At 40.9% G+C, this 25,714-nt stretch overlaps 1 protein-coding gene across 2 annotated transcripts in view; it reads right to left on the bottom strand.

The window, feature by feature from the left end:
- The window catches only part of LOC120906557, a 29,471-nt gene extending 5,022 nt beyond the window's left edge, over positions 1-24,449 (bottom strand). The window contains exons 1-2 of one of the 2 annotated variants that reach the window (XM_040318316.1): positions 24,273-24,449; positions 23,921-23,984 (exon numbers count right to left, since the gene is read on the bottom strand). In XM_040318316.1, the coding sequence (XP_040174250.1) occupies positions 23,921-23,984; positions 24,273-24,442 (234 nt within the window). In that variant the 5' untranslated portion in view covers positions 24,443-24,449. Of the gene's footprint in view, positions 1-23,920; positions 24,007-24,272 lie in introns of both variants that reach the window. The other variant, XM_040318317.1, reaches the window with a different exon arrangement.
- Positions 24,450-25,714: the final 1,265 nt, after the last annotated feature.

Genomic DNA, 25,714 nt, shown 5'->3' with positions numbered 1-25,714 from the left:
GAGTTCAAACACTGCAATATAAAAATGACTAAGGAAACGCTAGCTCATGCTAGAGGGTTTGCTGTGTAACGCGCAGAACCTTAATTCGCATTTACACGTTCAGCCTGGCGCTGATTTTCATCAACTTTCCTTTCCACCAGCATCTAGAACGCAAGCTGATTGTGAAACCGGCATACTGGAAAGTTCACAAGCAGTCCCTGGGGCATGTCATTGTGCTGAACGTGTTAAGCATCAAACATAATTTTGTTACCTTAATCTTTTGCTTTCGTATGCCGTAGATTATACAGATATGCTGAGCAGTTCGCAAATGTGTGTATGCAAAACTGTCGCCGAATCTATGCTCTTCCGGAATGTTATGATCGATCGGTCAAAGAAAGGAAGGAGTTCATGACAGTGGCAGAGTAGGGAAATCGGGGGCCCTATGCGGAAAGACGAGTTGAGGCCCCTGTAAATGGTAGCTGATGACCGGGAGGAGGGGGTACTGGCACATAGCCGTTGGGAGATTGAACAGTATACTTAAATTGTCAGCGGAGGGAGGAAGGTGTGGTGAGCTTCGGCCATGGGATCCCTACGATCATTGGTCATTGGCCCTAAAATTGTTGTCGCCATGGGGGGAGGGGAGGTGCAAATGGTTCTCCAGTCACGGAGCCCCAACGACCATCTTTCCGGGGGCCCTTATCGCTAATACTCTGTCCAATTGTAGACATACGGCATACTACAGACTAGAGATCTTTGGTGACCGCCTAGTCCGCCTACCGTTAGATCCACCGCTGGTTCATGACGGTGTTTTTTTTTTTTTACTGTAGAGGTGCATCCTTCCTCCTGCCTGCTGCGTATGCACCGGGCAGGAGACAGTGTGGCAGTATGCAAGTTGCACGCTGGATAGGAGCAGGCCCGCGGCACCACCATCATTCCGCACATCTTAACAGCATGCCCGTCGTGGGTTCTAACCGCGTATGAACCGTCCGCCGTAGCTAGGGGTGACTATCCGGCTACGTGGTACTCAAGTCCTGAAAAGGCCGGCATGATCGCGTAGGCCATTACGCCAATAATAATAATAATAATAAGAAGAAGAACTTAGCATAGCAGTCCACACTCGGGGAAGGTTTTTGTTTTGACTTTGGTGCTGCCGGGTCTACTGCTGTGGCGCGACAAATGAACGGAATGAACAAGACCAAAACATGAACCTACCGAGCCGAACCCATTCCAAGGCAGTGCCGGTCGCACGGCGTCATGATACCGACTCAAAACCAACAAGCCACCAGATTCTGGACGGACAGGTGCAGCACCATACGCGCACCGTAAAAAACAAATCCAGAATCCTCTTTTGTATGGATTCAATTCAAAATGTTGTTTCCACTTGCGTCCGCTAGCTTAATTAGAAATAAATGTGCAACAAATCACACGCACGTTTGCTTGGATCATGTGTCTTTTTAATACCCCCAACAGCAGAGCCGATTGCAAAGATGCCAATGTCAATGGTTGTATTGTATCTCAGGCAGCGAGATCGAAAATGCATGGACTTTGTGGCCGCAGCGGATGAAAATGTACGCATCAGAATCAAATAATTTTGGGGTTTCCAAACGCACGCACACTCACACACACACACACACACACACACACACACACACACACACACACACACACACACACACACACACACACACACACACACACACACACACACACACACACACACACACACACACACACACACACAGCGCGGGGAAAGTGATCGCTGGCCAGCGCAGAATTTGGTACATTTCCTGCGCTGGAAACTGTTCGAATTTGCGCAGCGGGACGCTAAACTTCAGCCAAAACTACGATAGCCAACGTATTTCTTGCACTTTTTAGGTGCGGAACGAGCGCCATCTGTTGAAGAAATGGATGAACTATTTCAGACCCGCAGAGAAAAAAAACGGCCAAAAAAATCAAAAATTTTGGCGCCCATTCCTTCCTCCTTTTCCTCTTACTCCCTCCTCTCCCCTTTCGCCGTCAGCTGATTGTGTGTATGCGTTGGTATATATGTACATTGGAGTTGTGTATTGTATTTAGTTGGTATAGAATTTATTTATTGTGTGTGACCTTGACGATGCGGGAGAAGCTGGTGCATTTTGGGATTTTAAGTATTATCGGTGTATGGATGGTTTATTTTATTTCGTGCCGCTGCTGATGAGACCATTCCATGCCCGTGACAATCGAGGGTGAAGAAGCCTATTTAAAACAAGCGTAGGAGAACGTCTAACACTAATCTAATTTTTTTTTTTTAATTTTAACATGTTTCATGCTTCAACGACCTTCTAAGCATCATCTAGCACGATCTATACTGGCAATAAAATATATTTTTTATGTGCCAAAATCTGTCTCGAGTTTTCGGGTCGCGACACACACACAACGCGGGGAAAGTGACCGTCCACTCTATCATGCCGCGATCCCCCTCCCCTCCCGGTGCTTTGGATGAGGATGCGCTACAAGTTAAGCCAGCAATTCTACCGAAAAGGGGTAGCGGAAATCGATCGTGCGTGTACGCGCGTTCGGGGGTGCGTTCTCGCGTACGCACGTGCATGCGTGCGTGCACGTGTGTGTGTGCGTGCGGGAACCCCAAAACTGTTTGATTCTGATGCGTGCATTGTCACCGGCTGCGTCTACACACTCCTTGCATTCTTAGAAAACGCACTGCACGCCGCCCGATCGATTACCGCTACCTACGAGACAATACAACCATTTAATTGGCACCACCAACTTTGCGACCGGTTCTGCTGTTGGGGGTATTAAAAAGACAAACGATCGAAGCAAACGTGCGTGTGATATGTAGCACATTTCAGCTAGCGGCCGCAGTGGAAACAACATTTTGAATTGAATCCATACAAAAGAGGATTCTGGATTTGTTTATTACGGAGCGCGTATGATACTGCACCTGTCCGTCCAGAATCTGGTGGCTTGTTGGTTTTGAGTCGGTATCATGACGCCGTGCGACCGGCACTGCCTTGGAATGGGTTCGGATCGGTAGGTTCATGTTTTGGTCTTGTTCATTCCGTTCATTTGTCGCGCCACAGCAGTAGACCCGGCAGCACCAAAGTCAAAACAAAAACCTTCCCCGAGTGTGGACTGCTATGCTAAGTTCTTCTTCTTATTATTATTATTATTATTGGCGTAATGGCCTACGCGATCATGCCGGCCTTTTCAGGACTTGAGTACCACGTAGCCGGATAGTCACCCCTAGCTACGGCGGACGGTTCATACGCGGTTAGAACCCACGACGGGCATGCTGTTAAGATGTGCGGAATGATGGTGGTGCCGCGGGCCTGCTCCTATCCAGCGTGCAACTTGCATACTGCCACACTGTATCCTGCTCGATGCATACGCAGCAGGCAGGGGGAAGGATGCAGCTCCACAATAAAAAAAAAACACCGTCATGAACACCTGCCTTTCTTTGACCGATGGATCATAACATTCGGGAAGAATGCAGCGGCTTGCGCAGACGGCTTAGCCTATCTATGTAATCTACGACATACGAAAGGAAAAGCATAGTGTCACATAAAGTTATGCTTTATGCAATTAGGTTTAAGCTTTCCTATGCACGGCCATGGCCACCTGTGTTGCGTGCGCTAGCTATTCGTTAGTTATTTTTACATTGCAGCGATTGAACTCATTGCATTTGCAGCGATTTGTGAAAATGCACCTTCATCGCCGCAATGTTTGTTAACGGTTTTTTTTAAGCGCCACAACAGCTCGCGAGCCTTGACCACACGCGTGAAAGAGATAGCGCTATGGAGGGAAAAAGCACGGACGACGGCTGACAGCGATTGGCCGTCTGACGCACTAACACATCTAAGCCTTCGGCAGCGCGCTCAGTCGAGGGGTAGGAAGCGGAGCCAGGGACGGGTAGCTCGAAACGCTGCTCGACAAATTTGCCGTAGGAGGGAAAAAGAAGGCATTAGAAAATGCGCGAAAAGGAATGATTTATTCCGTCGCTTTGCACAGGGGGTAGGGTGTGTGTGTGTATGAAAGAATGTGCTTAGAAAAATAAAGTGGAAAATAAAAAAAAAATTAACAACGGATTCATAAGTGTGTTTGAACTCATTGCAATCCGAAAAAAGCGAGGGGGGCTCTTGAAATGTAGTACACATGTATGGAACATGTATCGTGACGCCGCGACGGTGTATCTCGCTCAATCCGTTAAGCCTGAAAAGTGCTTTTATCGGATCGTCTAACTGGGCGCCATTTAGTCAATCCGTTAGCGAAAAATCGCATGGATTTTGGTACCGGGGCTCAATTAATTAATTAATTAGTCTTCGATACGTGCCGTACCTTTTATACGTGGACAGCCATAACAGCCATACGCGGACAGAGATGCCGCAGCTAACATCTATTTAATCGAAGTTGAGAATCTTTCAATGAATATGGAAAGTGTACCAAAAACGGTGGTTGACAATCGGCTTTTCAAATCGAGGAAATCTTATAGGATGTGGCGAGTTGTTAGTTGGAATTGAAACCCCTCTACATTATCAAATGCAAAATAAATTCTCTACTGGTAAAATATAATATTTTCTACAGGAAGATATACAATAGTAATATTTTGTTAGCGCTATCACATCAAATATTTAATTTTGTGACTAAACCCTATATAACAGGACAATTAGTAATAATTTGGCTAGAAACGGAGATGTTCGACTAATGCAAAAAGTATTAGCATTCGATTATTTTGGGAACATTGTGTACAATGTAATTTAACTGCTTTAACACTTTGACCGCCGGCCTGACGTCACAGTTTTACGAGTGAGCACGTAGCGCATGGCAAGAGAGCGATGAGAGCGACAATTTCTCGTGCGATTGTTATCACACTTTTGTTTCATTGCGATAAGCGGCGTAGCACATGTCGTTCTCGTTGTCTCTTTCGTACTTCATTCGTTATTAAGAGAATTGCTGAGCGTCAGATACAAAGCTGAATGGTGAACAAAGCCGTCATGCGATTTCATATGACGCGGCGCTTAAAGTGTTAAGATGATGTAGACATTGATCCGCACATGAATAAATCTTATGACATAGACAAAGTATATCACGTTTACGTCTTATTGTCAAGTAAAAGCAATGTTAGCGTAACATATGGGAAAATAGACTTCGAGTTCGACAAATTTATCAAGGGTTTTAATAATTATGAGACATTTAGGATCTTGGATCTTTCTTATAGAACATTGGACTCTCTGGCGCCCTTTTTTGTACAGGACCAATTGGATTCCAAAAGTGCTTATGTATATGTATATATATATATATATATATATAAACCGGTATATATATATATATATATATATATATATATATATATATATATATAGCTTGGCTTTCAGTGGCTTATTGTTACCATAGCAGGATAGTCAGTCCTACGTATGGGGACGCGGTCTATTCGGGACTTGAACCCATGACGGGCATGTTGTTACGTCGTACGAGTTGACGACTGTACCACCAGACCGGCCCTATATATATATATATATATATATATATATATATATATATATATATATATATATATATATATATATATATATATATATATATATATATATATATATATATTTAGAGCGGAATTTGGGGCAGGTGTGCATTTCATGTTTCTTAGTATTTCAGTATTCAGTATTTTACGTATTTCTTAGATAATTGGAAATTGTTACGTTTGAGGCACTAGTGTATTTATTATACTAGTGTATTCCTACATGGCTTGAGTCACCAATTGCATAGCAATATGGTTTGATGCTGGTCTGTTTTTCCGGGGTGGAATCCGCTCGTAATAGCGCACTATACCGCTTCACGCTACAACAATGTTTACATAGAAGCTATTGGTGATCGTCAAGAACTGGCCACATATAAAGCCCAGCTTTAGTCGAACAAACAAAGTGATCATATGAGTATTCATGTGTATTACAAGAAAACAAAATAATTAATACTTAACATTAAAACTATCGCAAAGCAGAATAGCATTTACAATGAAAGTTGGACAGCTATTTGTAAATTTATAGAAAAAGATGTATTACCCACATTTATTGCAGGGCTCAAGCATCCTTACTTTGGTTATGTATTTATTTATTTATTTATTTATTTATTTATTTATTTATTTATTTAATTAAATTGTCCGCCTAAGGCTTAACAATATGTTGCTTAAAAATTAAGGGGAGGAAGGAATGTACGGGTTAACGAATTATGGAGTGGGAAGGGTGATAGTGTTGCGAAGGAGGGAGCGGAAACGGGAGGGTAGGATATGGTAGTCGAAGAGATCGGAGTGGTCGTTGAGGGTGGCCAATGCTCGTAGGAGTGGGTCATTTTGGCCGTAACGGGTTCGGCGAAATTCTATGTAGAGGGGAGCTCTGGGGCGTAAGGGTCGAGACGGAACATAAAGGGGTATACGCGACAAGAGAGATGGGGAATCAAGATCAGAGGAGAGAAGATTGGCAACAAAAAGGGACTGGATGATAGAATGTCTGACCTGTATAGGTTCCAAACTAAGCAGGCGACAACGGACATGATATGGAGGAATAGACGACTGATCGGGAAGGAAGCGACGAATGGCGATACGGGTAAATTTTCGTTGGAATTTCTCTAGCCTTGCCATGGCAGTGATACCGGGTGGAGACCAAACAACTGCAGCGTATTCAAGAGTGGGACGGACCCAACAGCAGTACAAGGACTTAAGGCACATTGGATCTCTGATCTCGGATGAAAAACGAAGGATTAATCCAAGAGCTTTGTTGGCTTTTTTAGGACAAATTCGACATGTACATTGAACAGTAATTTTTCGTCCAACCATACACCGAGATCTTGAATGATGAGACGCGAACAAGTTGAGAGCCACAAATGTAGTAGTTCCAGAGAACTTTGTGGGATGAACGACCAAACGATATAACAGAGCATTTTTGAGGACATAAACGGAGACCATTGAGGCAACACCAATCAGAAAATTTGTCCACCACATGCTGGAGGACATTACAGTCATGAGATGAGGCAACAGGTAAAAAGATTTTTACATCATCGGCGTAGAGAAGATAGCTATTTTGAGGGACCACAGATACACAATCGTTGACAAACAGTATAAAAAGCAAAGGACTGAGCACGCTTCCTTGAGGTACGCCAGAGAGACCAGCGAGTGTTTCGGAGAAACTATCGCAGACACGTTGGCTTGCGGATGAAAGAGCCGGAGATATAACAGATAATAGACACATAAGGTTTGTAACTGTGGATCTTTTGGGCATGAAGCCATGCTGGAGAGGAGATATATAGCTGGAGACAATTGGAAACAGGTACGAATGAACAATCGAATCCATAATTTTGGACATTGAGCATAGTATAGCAATACCGCGGTAATTAGAACATAAAGAGCGATCGTTCTTTTTGTGAATGGGAATAAGATAAGCAGATTACCATATTGTGGGAACGGAACCCTCTTGGATTGATCTGGAGTAAATACGGGATAGAAGGGGAGCAAGAGACGTTGCACATTGTTTTAATATAGAAGATGGAATACCGTCGGGACCAGGAGAGAACAAAGGTTTCAATTTACTCATGGCGGCAAGGACACTTTGCGTGGTATTAGGCACATTGTTGCATGAGAAAACATCGGGAGGCGTTGTTGAAAGTCCTTCGGATACCGGGAACTGATGGGTGGTAGGATCGACAAACACACTTGACAGGTACTTTGCAAAAAGTTTGCATTCGTCCTGAGTGCTGGAAGCGACTTCGTCGTCAAAGAAGATGGTAGAGGGATATTCCGAGTTAGAAGTGCGGGATTTGACAAAGCGCCAAAAGGACCCTGGATCCATCGAGAATCGTTAAATCTTCGGTATCGAGATCGGTGTGATTTAGGTTGATGTTGTTGGGTGACGGGAGTTGCAAACTTAACGGATAGTTCAAGTGCAGGATGATGTTGATCAAGCGCCACAAGGGGTAGGGGTGATTCCAGCACTGAAGAGTACAACTCAGCAGCGATCGTATTTCCGAATATGTTGAAATCTCCGAGTAATAGTAACTGATCGGATGGTTTCATACGTTCCGTAATTTAGTGAATCCAGTATTTCTACACATGAGCTGCGATCAGGTGGAATGTAGATGACACCAATAAACAGAGAGAAATTAACGAACTTGATGCATACCCATGAGAGCTCCAGTGACGTGAAGGTGTGCGAAATTGAATACGAAGTGAGCTTGGATGAGCATGCTATCAGAACACCGCCTCCACGAGCGCGAGAACTGGTATTTGAGCAACGGTCACAACGGTAGATCTCGTAATTATTGTCGCAAAGGAGAGAGGAAGGCACGGAGTCGTCTAGCGTCTAGTACACATCGAAATTGTTCTCAGCCAGGGCTTGTCTCACGTTGAGTAATTTAGTACATACTCCTCTCACGTTCTGATAGTAGATGGTGAGAGAGTGAGATGATACGGTGGCTTGATGGACTGTGTTGTTGACGTGAAGCGGAGTAACGGAGGTTATTCGTCTGATGTTATCGTGAGTAGTGTCTCGATCGGTGGTTCTGCGTAGATTGTTGATTGTTGATTCTGATGTGAAGTGTGTTGCGATGGATTGTGGGCATCTAGTGGCAGTTGTCGTGTCGGTGGGCGCCAAAAATTTTGAGCAGCGGATGAACGGTGATCGATGAATTTTATTTTTTTATTTTTTATTTTTATTTTTTATTTTATTAATTGCTCGGCCACGTTGGGTTACAGCAATAGTGCTTACTGACTATAGTATACAATTATTCACGAAGGAGTTGGAAGGAGTTTATGGTACGGAAAAGGAGCGAAGACGGGATCGGTAGACAGGATAGGATATGTTGAAATCGAACAGATCAGAAGTACTATTAAAAGACGACATAGCTCTTACAAAAGGCTCATTGCGAGCAAAACGTGTACGACATATAGGTAACTGGAGACGAAAACGATAACGTAAGGTGCGACAAGGTGCATACAAATGTAAGCGCGACAGAAGTGAAGGAGTATCAATCGTATTGAGCAATATGCCAGCGACGAAAGAAGCCTGAGCGACCGAGAGGCGGTGCTCCAACTTGGCAAGGCCTAATAGAGTGCATCTATCGTCATACGAAGGAAGCGGAATAGAGTGATGACCCAGCGACCTACGAAATACGATCCTTGTAAAACGTCTCTGGATCCTCTCAACCCTTTGGAGCAGAGATAGTTGAACAGGAGACCAGATGACACAGGCATATTCCAGTACGGAACGGACCCAACAACAATAAAGGGACTTAAGACAAAAAGGATCTCGAATTTCAGTGGACATGCGACAAATATAACCAAGACTTTTGTTGGCCTTGTTGATGACATAGTCCGTGTGCTCCTTGAAAGAAAGACTCGGGTCAAAGAAGACGCCAAGATCCTTAGACAAGGACGCACGGGGAATAGGGGCATCACAGACACTATAAGCATGAGTTATACTTGTAGAAGATCGGAAGAAAGACAAGACAGAACATTTTTCAGGACACAGGACTAAACCGTTAGAAGCACACCATGTAGAGAATTTACAGAGCCAGGATTGAAGGACTAGACAATCAGCTGTAGAAGATACAGGAAGAAAATTTTTAACGTCATCCGCATATAGCAAGAAGCCGTTAGGAGGAAGGATCGAAGTACAGTCATTGAGGAAGAGAATGAACAGTAAGGGACTAAGGACACTACCTTGAGGGACACCCGAAGAACTAAGAAAACATTCAGAGAAAGAGCCACAGATTTTAACTGCATATGAACGATTCTCAAGATAGGAGTTGAACCACGGCAATATAGAGCCACCGAAACCTAGTTTTCGAAGCTTAGCAACAAGTAATGATAGAGGTATACTGTCAAATGCCGCTTTGAAATCGGTATAGATAGTGTCTACTTGCTTACCACTAGACAGATAGTGATATAGAGAAGACAAAAAACACATTAGGTTGGTGGACACTGAGCGATTGGGCATAAAGCCGTGTTGTTCCGTAGAAATATAATTTTTTACACAAGGCATTACAGATAAATGGACAATTGACTCGAGGATTTTAGAACACGCACAAATAATAGAGATGCCTCTGTAGTTTGATGCTAGTGTGCGGTCACCTTCCTTATAAATGGGAACAAGCCAAGCTAGTTTCCATTGACTAGGAAAAATCCCTACACTAAGCGAGCGAGAAAAAAGACGAGTGAGAATAGGAGTGAGGGTATTGCCACATTTTTTCAAAACACAGGCAGGGATGCCATCGGGGCCTGGTGAAAACGAAGTTTTAAGTTTGGATAAAGCGGATTTTACTAGGCTTTCACTTACAACGACTGAATTACATGATATCACATCAGAGGGCGTGTAAGACAAGCCTACGTCCAAAGGAACCTTAAAAGTACTAGGATCGACAAATACACTAGAGAAATGTTTGGCAAACAGGTTACATATATCAGGATTGGACGTAGCAGAGGACAGATCAAGAAACAGGGTGGATGGAAGGCTAGCAGAGCCTCGCCGAGAGTTCGCAAAACGAAAGAATGACCCAGGATCAATAGTGAAGCGCATTTGAAGACGCCTAACGTAGCGACGATACAGATGGCGATTAAGAAGACGATAAGCCTTAGCCGCATATTTATATACACAAAGATTGTGTAAGTATTATTTAAACGGTAGGCGCGTTGAGCGCGGTTTTTGTCCGATTTTAATAGACGTAAAGCTCTGTTCGACCACTTAGGATTAGGAGCGGGTTTAAGGTGAGGACAGCAGGAAGGGAAGGCGGAAGTGATTACATTAGTAAACGCTGCTACAGCTTGATTTATGTCACAGTCAGCATCAATAAAGGACCAATCGGTATCGGCTAATATACGATGAAGCTTTTGGTAGTCCATTTTCCTAAAATTGAACATACGAGCCGTAGGTATTCGATGGGAGGATGCAGGGCGAGAGTGCGTAAGGAGCACGCTTGTCTCAAGAGCAGGATGATGATTGTCTAGCGCGACGAGTGGAACAGGTGAAGCTATGACGGGGGAGCAGCACTCCAAGAAGGCAGCATTGGCAAATAGAAGATCTAATTGTCTTCCGCGTATATTTTTTATGCCGGATAATTGCAGCAAACCGTTTACCGACATTCCATCAAGCAGAGAAACATTTTCATGAGATACACCAGTAGGAATGAACTGATTAACGCACGATGCCGACGGTTGCCAGGAGAGTGATGGTGAATTAAAATCACCAAGTAACACCATAAGATCATTTGGTTTAAGTTTGCCAGCAACGAAACTAACACTCTCATGTAAAACGTCAAGGACTACTTCGGAAGAACGCAAATCGGGTGGGATGTAAACGGCGCCGATATAGATTGCAAGGTTTTGAAGCTTAACAATTGTCCAAACAGACTCCAGCGAGTCGAACGGCAGTGATAAAGTTGACGTGTTCAGCACGGAAGAGCAGGCAAAGAGTACACCACCACCACGGCGACGGTTACTGTTGAGAGAATTTCGGTCGCAGCGATAGATGACATACGCATCCTCCGAGATAAGAGAGGACGGAATTGAGCCATCGAGCCATGTTTCAGTTAACACCAACACATCCATATCAAGCTCAGATAGAGAGAGGCGTAACTCGTCTAGTTTTGTGCGCAATTCTCTGAATATTATTCCTTTGTGCCAGGTATGAGGGGAGAGTGCCCTTTCTCGAAACTCAAGCGACATCCCTACTTTAAATGAGATAAAAGTGAGAGTGCTAGGATCGCGGTTGCGGGGAAACAGCTTATTTATGATGACGTCATGTTGATATAGGCGCTGTACCCGTGAGCAGTGGGGCATTAGGGTTGGTAACCGGCGGCGTAAAATCAACAAGCCTCCGCTTAGGTGGATTTCGGGATGGTGCTTTTTGTGAGTTACGATCGAGCTCACCGGGGGGCGAGAGCTTATAGGAGTGGCCACAGAATTATTCATTAGAAGCGGTAAGCCAGGGGGAGCAGTAAGTAATGTAGTGTGCGTGTTAGCATTTGTTGCGTGGAACGCGGCTAGAACATCTTTCTTGACTGCGTCCAAGGTATCCGTGAGACGACAATCAAATTCTCCAAGAAGCTCCAGCTTCAGGTTTGAAAGAGCAGCTAGCATTCCATTAAGTGAAAAACCCTTACTGGCGCGTGATTCATTGCAGCTAGTGCAGATCCAAAGAGTTTGTGAGTCAGGACGTTTCAGCTCGGACATAACCACCTCACACACACTCAAGCAGCCAAAGTGGTAAGTGGTATTACAGAAGCCAACACACTTATAGGAGTCATCACTTGTTACAGAAGCAGCACAGGAGGGGCAGGATTCTGCCATGATGAAGAAAGAAAAAGAACGACAACACACTAACACACGCGAGGTTGAGAGTATGTGATCCCGGCACGATGCGGTTTTGATACAATCTTCGAATGGAAATTATGCTGCGGGGTTTGTACACTTGATGAAAACCTTATCACTGGATGATAAATCGACCAGAGATGGACTAGTTGAGCGCGTGCAGAAGCGATATGAGATTGAAAAACACGCGCAAAAACGGTCGAAATTTTGGAGTGCGATCAGACTGTGACTTGCTCTTTGAGGAAACGTCAATCGTAACGTTATGCGCAAGCTGCTAAGCCAGGTACAATTGAAAGTGCTTACGCATTCCTTTGCAAATTCACCGCAAACGAAAAAATATCGTCACAATTAACACAACCAAAATTTCAAAAGACAGGGACCTTTAACAAAGCATCGAACAACTTTCCAATCAACGTGAATACAAAAAAACTTATACAAATATTCATAGGACAGGACAAACATATTCACCAGTCAATCCTGTTGAACAAATAAAATGGTTGTCGCAATAAACGGTCAAATCGAATTGTAATCCTGATGTCGACTCCGACACGTCGGCATGCGAATTCTCGCATGCGTTTCTCCCGCATACGTCTAGGAGAATGCGTTTCTCCCACGCACCAGCTCGACCAATCACGGGCCGACACGTTATCGTTTGGCACGTGGCAACGAGAGAATGCGCTATCCTGCTTCCTGCGAGAAGCATCTATAAAGCGATCGATCAGCGGATCGATCGCTCTCTTATCATATTGATCTCAACGTGAACGGAGATCACCGCAAGTATACTTTAATTGCAAATAAAACGTGTTTATCTTTATCCGTGTGTAAGTGCTTCGTGTACGGGTTCTTTCGTCGAAAGAAATTACGGCTTCGTGCAAAAACATTTGGTGACCCCGACGTGATTCAACGCGAGTGTAGTGCTTCGTGTAAGTGTATAAAATATTACAAGTGCTTCAGTCATGACGACGCCGGGTGACAGCGAGCACAGCATCGAGGTAGCGCGCCAGCTAACTGCACTAGAAGGTGCAGTTAAAGCGATACTCGATGAGGCTCGCGAAGGAAAGCTTTCCAAAACCATGGCTTCTATAAAGGCCGAAATATTAGAGTCGCTATGGAGCGACGGTAGAAACGCTCTCCTGCAGCTCGAGGGTCTCGCGGGACCGCATCCAAGACGGGTCCCCTTCACCGAGGCGTACGCGACGGCAAAGTGCGCCTTGGCCGAGCTGCACCCGGGGAACATAGTCACGACGCCAGCACTCGACACGACGATGCTGCCGGCCGTTGCAAAAAAGAACCATCTCCCACGGCTAGATCTACCCAAATTTTCGGGATCGCCATCGGAGTGGCCCGCGTTCGCGGGGCGGTTCAACAAACGCGTGGCTGGATTGGAAGAAGATGCAGACCGCTACGCCTTCCTTATCCAATGCTTTGAACGGTGTGAAATAGCCCGTGACAGCTGCGAAGCATTTGAAAATGCTGGGATGACCTTCCAAGACGCGTGGAAACGTCTTGAGGAACGCTTCTACAAGAAGCGCGTGGCATTTCTCGGCCACTTTCAGCAGCTGTACGCGTTACCCAAATTAACAGCAGCGTCTTCAACGGCATTGATGCGGCTTATCGACGCCGTTGAAACATCGACATCGTCAGCGCGCCAGATTGCTGGCAAAATGGATCAAGCCGCGTCAGCAGTGGAAGACGGAATGATAGTGAGCTTCGTTTTGAGCAAGTTGGACGAGGAAACCGCTGCTCAGATCATTCGCCGCCTGGATTCTCAGCAGATCCCTACGTGGAAAGTACTCCGCAACGAGCTAGATCAGCTGGCCAACACCCTCTACTACGAACCAAAGGCCAAGCCAGAAAACAACTTCCGGACGGAACGTCCCGCTACGAACCACCCACCGGCGCGGACGGAGCGCGCGATGCTGTCCGCTACTGTGCTCGCAGAAGGCCGACATGCGAATATCGGAACAGTAGGCAATAGAAACCAATCATGGATGGCGGTGCGACGGTGTTATGCGTGCGATAAAACAGGGCACGGGTCCACGTTGTGTCCGGAACTGCGCGTGCGGTCGTTTTTGGAGCGTACCAATTACATAATGGCCTTAGGTAAGTGCATCAATTGCTTCTCCCGACAACATGCTGCAGCAAAATGCCCTTGCGAGAAACGATGCCAAGTATGCTCCAAGAAACACCATACGATGCTGCACGTCGAAAGCAATGGGAGTGAGAAGTAACTATCAGGTTATCATCGCACCCCATTCACCATGCCCATTCGTTCCTGCTTCGTGCCGCTCCGTGATTGCACCTGCTCCAGTCCTCATCGTTCCTGAGCGGTGCTATGTTCCTGCTTCGTGTCGCTCCGTGATCGCACTGTGCCGTCCAGTGACTGCACCGTGCGACCTCGCACCTGCTCCGGTCCTCATCGTTCCTGAGCGGAGCTATGTTCCTGCTTCGTGCCGCTCCGTGATTGCACCTGCTCCAGTCCTCATCGTTCCTGAGCGGTGCTACGCTCCTGCTTCGTGTCGCTCCGTGATCGCACTGTGCCGTCCAGTGACTGCACCGTGTGACCTCGCACCTGCTCCGGTCCTCATCGTGCCTGAACGGTGCTATGTTCCTGCTTCGTGCCGCTCCGTGATTGCACCTGCTCCAGTCCTCATCGTTCCTGAGCGGTGCTACGTTCCTGCTTCGTGTCGCTCCGTGATCGCACTGTGCCGTCCAGTGACTGCACCGTGTGACCTCGCACCTGCTCCGGTCCTCATCGTTCCTGAGCGGAGCTATGTTCCTGCTTCGTGCCGCTCCGTGATTGCACCTGCTCCAGTCCTCATCGTTCCTGAGCGGTGCTACGCTCCTGCTTCGTGTCGCTCCGTGATCGCACTGTGCCGTCCAGTGACTGCACCGTGTGACCTCGCACCTGCTCCGGTCCTCATCGTGCCTGAACGGTGCTATGTTCCTGCTTCGTGCTGCTCCGTGATTGCACCTGCTCCAGTCCTCATCGTTCCTGAGCGGTGCTACGTTCCTGCTTCGTGTCGCTCCGTGATCGCACTGTGCCGTCCAGTGACTGCACCGTGCGACCTCGCACCTGCTCCGGTCCTCATCGTTCCTGAGCGGTGCTACGTTCCTGCTTCACGTCGCTCCGTGATCGCACTGTGCCGTCCAGTGACTGCACCGTGTGACCTCGCACCTGCTCCGGTCCTCATCGTGCCTGAACGGTGCTATGTTCCTGCTTCGTGCCGCTCCGTGATTGCACCTGCTCCAGTCCTCATCGTTCCTGAGCGGTGCTACGTTCCTGCTTCGTGTCGCTCCGTGATCGCACTGTACCGTCCAGTGACTGCACCGTGCGACCTCGCACCTGCTCCGGTCCTCATCGTTCCTGAGCGGTGCTACGTTCCTGCTTCGTGTCGCTCCGTGATCGCACTGTGGCATCCAGCGTGGTGGCCTCTCGTCTATCGTGCGTGCGCCCTCCCCACGGGGGGAGCTAACGCAACACAGTCAGGACACAAACACGACCACCTAATAGCGTGAAATATTTGGGAAGGAAGTCTTCTTCCCAAAGGGGGGAGGATGGTTGTCGCAATAAACGGTCAAATCGAATTGTAATCCTGATGTCGACTCCGACACGTCGGCATGCGAATTCTCGCATGCGTTTCTCCCGCATACGTCTAGGAGAATGCGTTTCTCCCACGCACCAGCTCGACCAATCACGGGCCGACACGTTATCGTTTGGCACGTGGCAACGAGAGAATGCGCTATCCTGCTTCCTGCGAGAAGCATCTATAAAGCGATCGATCAGCGGATCGATCGCTCTCTTATCATATTGATCTCAACGTGAACGGAGATCACCGCAAGTATACTTTAATTGCAAATAAAACGTGTTTATCTTTATCCGTGTGTAAGTGCTTCGTGTACGGGTTCTTTCGTCGAAAGAAATTACGGCTTCGTGCAAAGACATAAAATACCAAACTTTTACAGAAAAAAATGAAGTTGATCTATCAACTAAAAGGAACATTTACAGGAATATTATGTACAATAATGAAATACCTTCACTTGTTGCTTAAGCTTCAGAGTATGAAGAAGATGACATTTTGACAATTTTTGGGAAGTCACCAAAACAACCAATCCAGCCTAGACTTTCTTCCATATTCAACTTGTAAAAAATTGAAATCAAATAGAAGTTTAAATATTCTAAAAGACAGTGGATCAAACAAAAACATTTCGAGGAATGGCATAATCCCAGGGCACTTGTTGGTACTCATAAATAATACAAGTTTCAAAAATATAACTAGTGAACATCATGTTTACAATATGGGACACATCCTTGGTTTTGGCTTACCTAATCAAACATATTACTTAGTGAATTTCCATAATTTGAATGGAATTATAGGGTCCAAATATGTTGCAGAAAATAATACTGTTATCGATTATCCAAAGGAAGCTATTACTATTCATGCCAGTACAATTCCTTTCAGTAAATATTTTCCATCACAAAAAATGTACAATCATTTAATTACAATCAATACAATACAGAATGGTGAATGGTTTGTACCATCATTTCAAATTATTTACAAAGGGTGTTTAATTAAGCCAGGTATATATAAAGCCGAAAAGGGAAAATCAACGATAAACGTTTTAAGTTTACGTAAAAAACACCCTCAAGAAATAAGAACATTCGATCTTAAAGTAAACAATTACGAAACTATCACTCCTATTCCAATACGTGATTGTAAAAAATTAGATAAACACATAATAACATCTTTAATCCGAACAGAACATCTTACAATATTGGAAAAAATGTTTGTTGAACACAATTATTCAAACTTCTTGGGTGTTATTGAAAAAAGGCGAGAAGCTTTCCTCTACAAGTGTAATCCAACACAAAACAGTTACAAAAGATAACGAACCAATCTTACCAATTTACTCATCATTTCCCACACAAATCAGTAGTAGATAAACACATTCAAGAAATGCTTGATAGTGACCGTTTTGCCAGCAGAACGCTAAATAAAACATAATGTAATTATTCAACTACGGAGAAGGAGCATCCTTACTTGGGCTATAATTTGGGCTATAATTTGGGCAATAAGGAAGTACAAACCATATTTATATGGAAACAAGTTTACTTTAGTATCCGATCATAAACCTTTAGTGTTCATTAAAACGTCGTTTAAAAACTCAAAAATACTCAACTTGCGATTAGAGTTAGAGGATTACGATTATGAAGTGAAGTACAGACAAGGAAAAACTAACATTGTAGCTGACGCGCTTAGTCGAATACCACAAGAAATCAACGCTAATGAAACATCAACACAAAATTCTTTGTTGGTTCAGAGGCACTCCTTTAAAACTAATAGACCTGAAAGCACCGTTTCGGATGGGACCAATCATTCAGCCGAGTCAAGCGATCATTTCATCCATATATCAGAAAGGCCTGTTCACTATAAAAGAAATCAGATGATTTTCAAAATGTCCGATACAGGCGCATCGATGGTAACGGAAACACCATTCCGAAATTTTCAAAGAACAATAGTAACTAAAAGTAGATTTGAAACAGAAGGTATCTTATTTCATTTATAAAATATCCATATTGGCAAACAAACGCGATTGTAGCACCAGAAACAATGATTCAGCTAATTCAAGAAACGTTTAAAAATAATTTCTCAGTCAAAGGCCACAATTTGTAATGACACAAACTATAGTCGAATATGAATCTGATGTTCAAAGGCAAGATTTTCTTACATTTACAGAACAAGAAAGAACACATCGCGGAATTTAAGAAGTTGAAAGTAAACTAAAGCAGGCCAAGACCGCAAAGCGGTTGTAGCGCCGGATAAGTAAGTAAGTAAGAAAGTAAACTTAGGCGTGCTTATTTCTTCGAGTATGCAAAAGCAGATCAAACAATTTATAAACAATTTAAAGTATGAGCGCAAACCATACAACATAAAGATATTTCCGCGACCAATAACTAGTAAATCCTTAGAAAGGATTCAAATGTATATTTAGATTACTAGCAATGTGAACTTTTTGTCTTTGATAGACTCGTTTTCGAAACATCTTCAAATGTTTCATATAAAGAACAAAAATATTATACAGGTACAGAGAAAGCTTTCCCAATATTATGCTCAATACGATATACCGAAAGAGATTATAACTGACCACGAAACAGCTTTCAGATCAACCCAACTGAAAAACTATGTGTAGTATTAAAATAAGCTTCATGTTCAGAATCGATCGAAAAAACACATAGTACAATTACCGAAATTCACAATACCAACAAACACAAATATGAAGGCTATGACATAAAATCCACTATAAGAATAGCAGTAGCGTTATATAATGATACTATTCATTCATCTACTAAATTGACTCCAAATGATGTCAGTTCATCAATCAGACAATTCGGGAACCAAAGTACTGAGCAGTACTTCACCCACTTGCGCACAAGACAAATAAACAACGACATAAGACTTAAGACATGACTACATTATTGGAATTGTCGAAAAATAAAACCTAGCATCTTGTATGCCTTCTTAACAGTATTGTCAACGTGTAAACGGAAATTTAAACTAAAGTTCACAGTAACGCCTAGATCACAAACACACTGCCTAACAACGAATTACGAATTAAGCTTGATCGTTTGTTCAAGTCTATGAAACGATATAATAAAAAAAAACAAGGGCTAGCTCGATATCATTTTTAGACACCATGTACCAAACACCAAGTATGAGCTTCTTCGTCCATGGGGCCCCTATTGGGCACAAAAGTTCTCGATGAGACTACTGTACGCATTGTTGTATATGCTGAAATTACCATCCTCAAGGCCCGTAAATAGACGGGCCCCCCGCGGCCGCTCAGTCCGCGTACCGTTGAATCCGCCACTACGTACGACACTGTTAAGCGAACGTGTGTACGTGCGTGTTAGCTAACATCGGTTCGGCCGTTCGTCGTAACCGTTAGCCACGCTCTCTTTTGTGCAAACTGTGAACGAATAAAGACCTCATCGAGCCTTTACTCACTATATATATATATATATATATATATATATATATATATATATATATATATATATATATATATATATATATATATATATATATATATATATATATATATATATATATATATATATATATATATATATATATATATATATATATATATATATATATATATATATATATATATATATATATATATATATATATATATACAGTGGCCGGCAATATAAAGTGGCCACTACTTACAATTTACATTTTTACATTTTTCCGTGAAAAATGAAGTTATTGTACTGCTTTACTTTTTGAAACATTGCTCGTGATATGCTTAAGTATGCGCAGTACCATAGCATGACAAAAATGAGAAGTTTGCTCCAAGAAAAATATTTTTCCAAAATTGATCAAAATCACTGTGCCAAAATAAAGTGCCCACTTTATTCATTCTACAGAAAATATTTTTCTGAACAAATATAACACCAAACTTATAATTTATATGCGTTCCTCTCGCATTCTTCACGTGTTCGAGGACCTTTGACATAATTTATTTTGTTTTATTTGCACGTATTTGGCATTTGTTCTTCCTAGGAGTATTTCAGAGCTTTAACATATTTTGTTTTTCATAATCACGTCATTCTCACCACATTTGCATCAAAATTTGCACACGAAATCTCGATAGGATTAAAGTTAAGTCTAAGTGGGAGCCATTAAAGAAGTTTTATTCGATTTGATTGAAAAAAATAATTCTTCGTGTATAACTTGAGTCGTCTTCCTGTTGTAACATCAATTTATTTACTAACTCCGTATTTTTCACAGAAAACAGATAAATTCACACAGGATGCTTATATAGGTATTAGCTTTCATTATGCCGTCGATTCAAACCATGCTCCCCACTTCTCGTATAAAAATCCCCTCCCTGGTCATCACATTGCACTCTTCATACATATTGGTTTGTTGGATCGCGTCTAGATATTTTTGAACATCAGTTCTAATTTGGACTCAACTGTCCAAATATCAGTTTTTCAACAATCTAACGATACATCTGCATGTTCTTGATCGTATTGAAGCCAATTGGCTTTGTTAGTCTTGCTGCAGCTCGGGCGAGGAACTTGAAGGACGCCACATCTAACGAGCAGTAAATTACGAAAATTGCAATGTGATAGCTAGGGGGTGTTTATCTTTAGGAGTAGCGGGAAAACTGGTGTGAATCGAAAGTACAACTATGGCTGATACCTTTTTTAACATTCTTCATCAATACTTTGGGATATTTCTTTAAAAAAATGGGGTTTGAAAACTAAAAACATGTTCCTACAGGCTAACATCTCAACACACACAATCAATAATCACAAAACACAAAAAATCTTTCCTTAACTAGTATCGTATAAAACACCTTGCATGTCCTCCATGAAGTCTAAATCTTGGTTCCATCGAGAATTTGTGGCAGATTCTATGTGCGAAGGTGGATAAAACTGGTGTCACAAACAAATAATTTTAAATTTTAAGCTCTTGATAACGCTTGAGAAGAACCAGATGCAAAAACAAGATGCAGAACTAGATAAACCTTTAAAAAATAGAAAAAAAATACGCTAAAGATCCTCGAACATGTAAAGAATGCGAGAGGAACGCATATAAATTATAAGTTTGGTGTTATATTTGTTCAGAAAAATATTTTCTGTAGAATGAATAAAGTGGGCACTTTATTTTGGCACAGTGATTTTGATCAATTTTGGAAAAAATATTTTTTCTTGGAGCAAACTTCTCATTTTTGTCATGCTATGGTACTGCGCATACTTAAGCATATCACGAGCAATGTTTCAAAAAGTAAAGCAGTACAATAACTTCATTTTTCACGGAAAAAATGTAAAAAATGTAAAATTGTAAGTAGTGGCCACTTTATATTGCCGGCCACTGTATATATATATATATATATATATATATATATATATATATATATATATATATATATATATATATATATATATATATATATATATATATATAAATCCGTAAGAGATTAAAAAAAAATAAAAACAGTTAATGTATGAGATGTGTAGAATACTATTTCACATTTTCGTGTATTTTTTTTAAGTTTTTAAAACGTTTTTACACGACTTATTACGAAAAAACAGTTTTGGTCGTACCATAACTATAAAGACACCTCGAAATAATGTTTTTTGTTGTGCTAACTAACGTATTGAAAAATCGATCCAAAATATAAATATAAAAGTCTACAAAGGTTTTACTACAAACATCGCGAAAAACGACTGTCCATATAGTTGTGGTAGGCACTGTATGTGTTGTCAATGATAATCGTATTACTCAAGGTTAATTCAAAATCAACCGAAATTTCATTGATAGTAAAAACATTCTTCCACTTCCTATTTCTTCCGGCCATATACATACTTATTCACATTTTACGGACCAGAGAATGGTTCAGTAAGACAGTCATTGTTTTGCTTGTTTACCTGTTCCACTTTTACAGATAGGCACAAGTGCGCTAAAAATAACGCATTCCTCAATGTGTATAGTTACTCGGCAATAATGCTTTTTCCGAAAGAGGAATTGTAGAAAAGGAAAGTTTTACACAAAACCTTGTACTGCATGATGACCCAAAAACGTCGACGTGAAACACTTTTCCCAAATAGGCAGAAAAAATCAAAATAAATGGATGTTACTAGTGACCCAGAAACCCTCCTCTAATTAATCGTTCCTCTTCAAAAACGAAATCAAAGAGGGAACAATACGCACTCGGGGAAGGTTATAGTAAATATGATGGTCGATAAAAAACAACTGAAGAAGATGCAGGTAACTCGCACTCTGCACTTTCTTCTTAGCTCATTGTTGATTCCATTTTCTATCAATTTATGGTGTCTTCGCCATTACAGCAAACAATGTAACTAGCACAAATGATTAGCATAGGCCTTTTCCATTATGTTTTGAAACTTTTCTTATCTAATTTTGCCATCTTTATCATATTCCAAACGTTTTTTAAACTATAAGTATTTGATTTACATAGCTTGAAGCTGGATGGAGCCGATGGATTACTAAGTTGAGAATCGTTACTCATGTTAACCTACTTTTCATTGATTTGTATTTACTCAGTACATGTGTTGCACACATGACAAATATCTTTTTTTGCCTATTATTGCGAAGTAGAAAGTAGATAATATACTTATAAAACACAATAAATATTTTTACCTCTTTCAGATGTTTCTCACACTACTGTGTAAAAAGTAAGCTTTGATTTTATATAAAAGTTATTACGCATTGTAGTTGGTATTCTAAGGAGACTTTGCTTACTCTTTGAAAAGCAGTAAATTAATTTCTTGAAATTGATAAGAAGGTTGATTTATTAAAATATTTGCTTTTCAATATTCCAGAAATCATCGAGATTGATCCGTTGCAGTGACTTGCTCGTTATATGCAAATTCTAATTAAGCGGGAAGTTATTTTCCATATAGCTTCTATGAAAAGATTAATAATTGGTTCCAGGACAACAAATGTGTTGGTATAAAAAGTATATAAGTAAGGAATATATATGAGCTAAAGGACATAATAAGCAGTTATCAAACTGGGACTGTATATGCACTTCAATTTTTGTTTGCCATAATTATTCATCCATTTTTGAAAAATTGTCGAAATGTCAATTGTTTTGATTTTTTTCAGCATATCTCGCAAATGTGTAAATTCATTTTGTCGTTCAAGTCATGAGACACATCAGAAAACAGTTTGAAATCGCTGCACCTCAAAATAATAATGTTAAATCGCCTTTCATCGGCTAATGTTAAGGAAAAGTATCTTATTCAGAAGTGAGATTTATCGTACTGTAGATATATTGTGATGTGATAACGATTTAAAATAGATTTCTACTAACCAAACTCCCATCTGTCTCAGCCTAGACCAAAAATAAAGAAATTCTCATAGATAACCGAACGTGATTTGGATAAACATTATCAAGTGAATCAAGAAGAGAAATGATGTTGCTTATTATGCGAGATCATTTAGATATGCTTGTTTTTGAAAAAAAAAAACGTTAGTGATACAAGTTACGAGGGACATTCCACTGTTAAGCAATATTTTTTCTCACAAAATAATTATTTGTAAGATTTCAAGCAAGCTTTCATGAGCACAAGCACAAGCAAGTTGTCGAAAAGGGTCTAAGATGTTGTTATGGTTACAATAAAAGTAAGAAATATAGTAAAAATATTCATAATAATTGAAATTTTCAAAACAAATAAAATCATGAGATATTTAAAAAACAGATAATTGAAATAGTAAAATAAAATAATAAAAATTAGAGAAATAATAATAAAATATTAAGATTATTATCCTTATATTAATTTTACAAAAAAGCTATTTTTAAATTATAATATAATAAAATCATGATTCTTATTTCCTCCAGAAACATTATTACATAATTTTATACATTAAAAATAATGGTACTTATAAAAATAATTGAAACAAACATAATTAAAGTGATTCTAAAAGTAAAAATAAAAAAAACTCTCACAATACAGGAACATAATAATATTTTCACAACGCTTTAATCACAAAGTCATTCTCCTTGAACTGTATGATTTTTCCAACACTATAGTTATAGTTGTCTAACACGAACCTTTGTTGGTGGCGTAAATTTGACGATACGCCGCAATTTTGATATAGCGTTGATTGAAGAAAGCCTGTTGATTTTGAATTTGTAGACTGTAAGTATATATATATATATATATATATATATATATATATATATATATATATATATATATATATATATATATATATATATATATATATATATATATTTATATATCTATGTATACGTCTATATATATATATATATTTATATATTTGTATACGTCTATATATATATATATTTATTTATATATATTGAGAACTTTGCACCACTTTTTTAATAACATGTTCGTTGAAGACTTTATTCATTTCACACAAATAGTATTGATTTTACTCACTGATGCACTGATTTCAACACCGTATGCACTGTATGCTTCAGCGTTAACGACCACACTTCCGACACCTGTACTGCTTGGAATGGTAAACTGACCAAAACTAAGCTTTTTCCCGCACTTCCGATCGGTTTTATAGCCTTGCTTCCATATTGCTTACCCGTTCTGCTAACCATTTCCTATTCAACCTACCAAATCAATGTTATTATTACTCGTCATTTTTTTCCTGTTTCTTCTACAATATGCTCGCACTCAACTACCCTCGTTTTCTCGATCATGAGCTCTAGGATACAAACCGGTAAACGATTGAAAATTGTGAGACTACTTTAAATTTTTTAAACTCATAAGATTTTGCCGTTTCGTGCACTTATTTCGCCTTTTCCTTTCATATTTTTTTCATTTATGGTTTCTCAGCATTTTTGCCTCTTCTTTCTGTGTTTTCTTGTTATGTTTTCGTCGTTTCTTTTTTATCTTGAGTGAATAGCACTAGCTTCATGAAACCATGTTTCCAAGCTGTTTATCTCTTTCCGTTTCTATTCAACGACATAAATAGCTACAAGAATGTGAAGCAAGATGCCCATGATAAAGATGCTGCTCTATATTTCACATAGTAAAAAATAAAATGAAAAATTTGCACATTTTCAATGAAATTTTATTTTGGTTTTAGTGCATAGAAAAAGTGTTTTTATTTTTTTATATGCTTTTTTTCGTATTTCTTAATACTTAACTACGTTAGGTATTTCGTTAAATAGACTCATCTTACTAAACGTATCTCCAGAAATTGTACGTAACGTTCATGGTTTTCTGAGCATGACTACTTGGATCATGTCAAGTGCATTGCGCTAAATTCAAGAAATAGAGGATGAAGGAAAAAACACCCTTGCTACGAATAGAAAAAAAGAGGAGCGCAATCTAGAGGGTAAGGTGCATTTGAAAGAGTTGGTGAGAATAATGCTCGCAAAACACGGCAATATAACGAGCATTATATTTTCAAAGCCAAAAGTAAGCGTCTTGTAGTTGTTGACTTATTGAACAAATGTGTAAAAAACTTAACTTTGATCTTAGATTATAATCGATTAATTAAACTTTTCTGAAAAACAATCATGTTATGACACATTTCATGTACGGTATTGCTTTGAATAACAGAGATTTAAGGCGTGTAATATTTCCTTATTAATAAAATTTTTATCGGTCAAACCTCTATATAACTAACTTTACTTATACAAACTTTCTACATTTGAAAAAAAAAACTTTTCAATCTTACTCCAAACATTGCAAAAAATCATGAATTTACAGCGATATTTTGATTCATATTCCGGACAGTATCGAGCTCATGTTTCAAATTACGAACGTTTCTATTCAAATTCTAGACAGCTTCAAAATTTCGTCTACTTCTTCTTCTTCTTCTTCTTCTTCTTGGCTCAACAACCGTTGTTGGTCAAGGCCTG

This window comes from Anopheles arabiensis, chromosome X, assembly GCF_016920715.1.
Source record: "Anopheles arabiensis isolate DONGOLA chromosome X, AaraD3, whole genome shotgun sequence".
NCBI classification, from domain to species: domain Eukaryota; kingdom Metazoa; phylum Arthropoda; class Insecta; order Diptera; family Culicidae; genus Anopheles; species Anopheles arabiensis.
The sequence above is the reverse complement of the archived record's forward strand: the minus strand, read 5'-3'. Positions and strand labels throughout refer to the sequence as shown.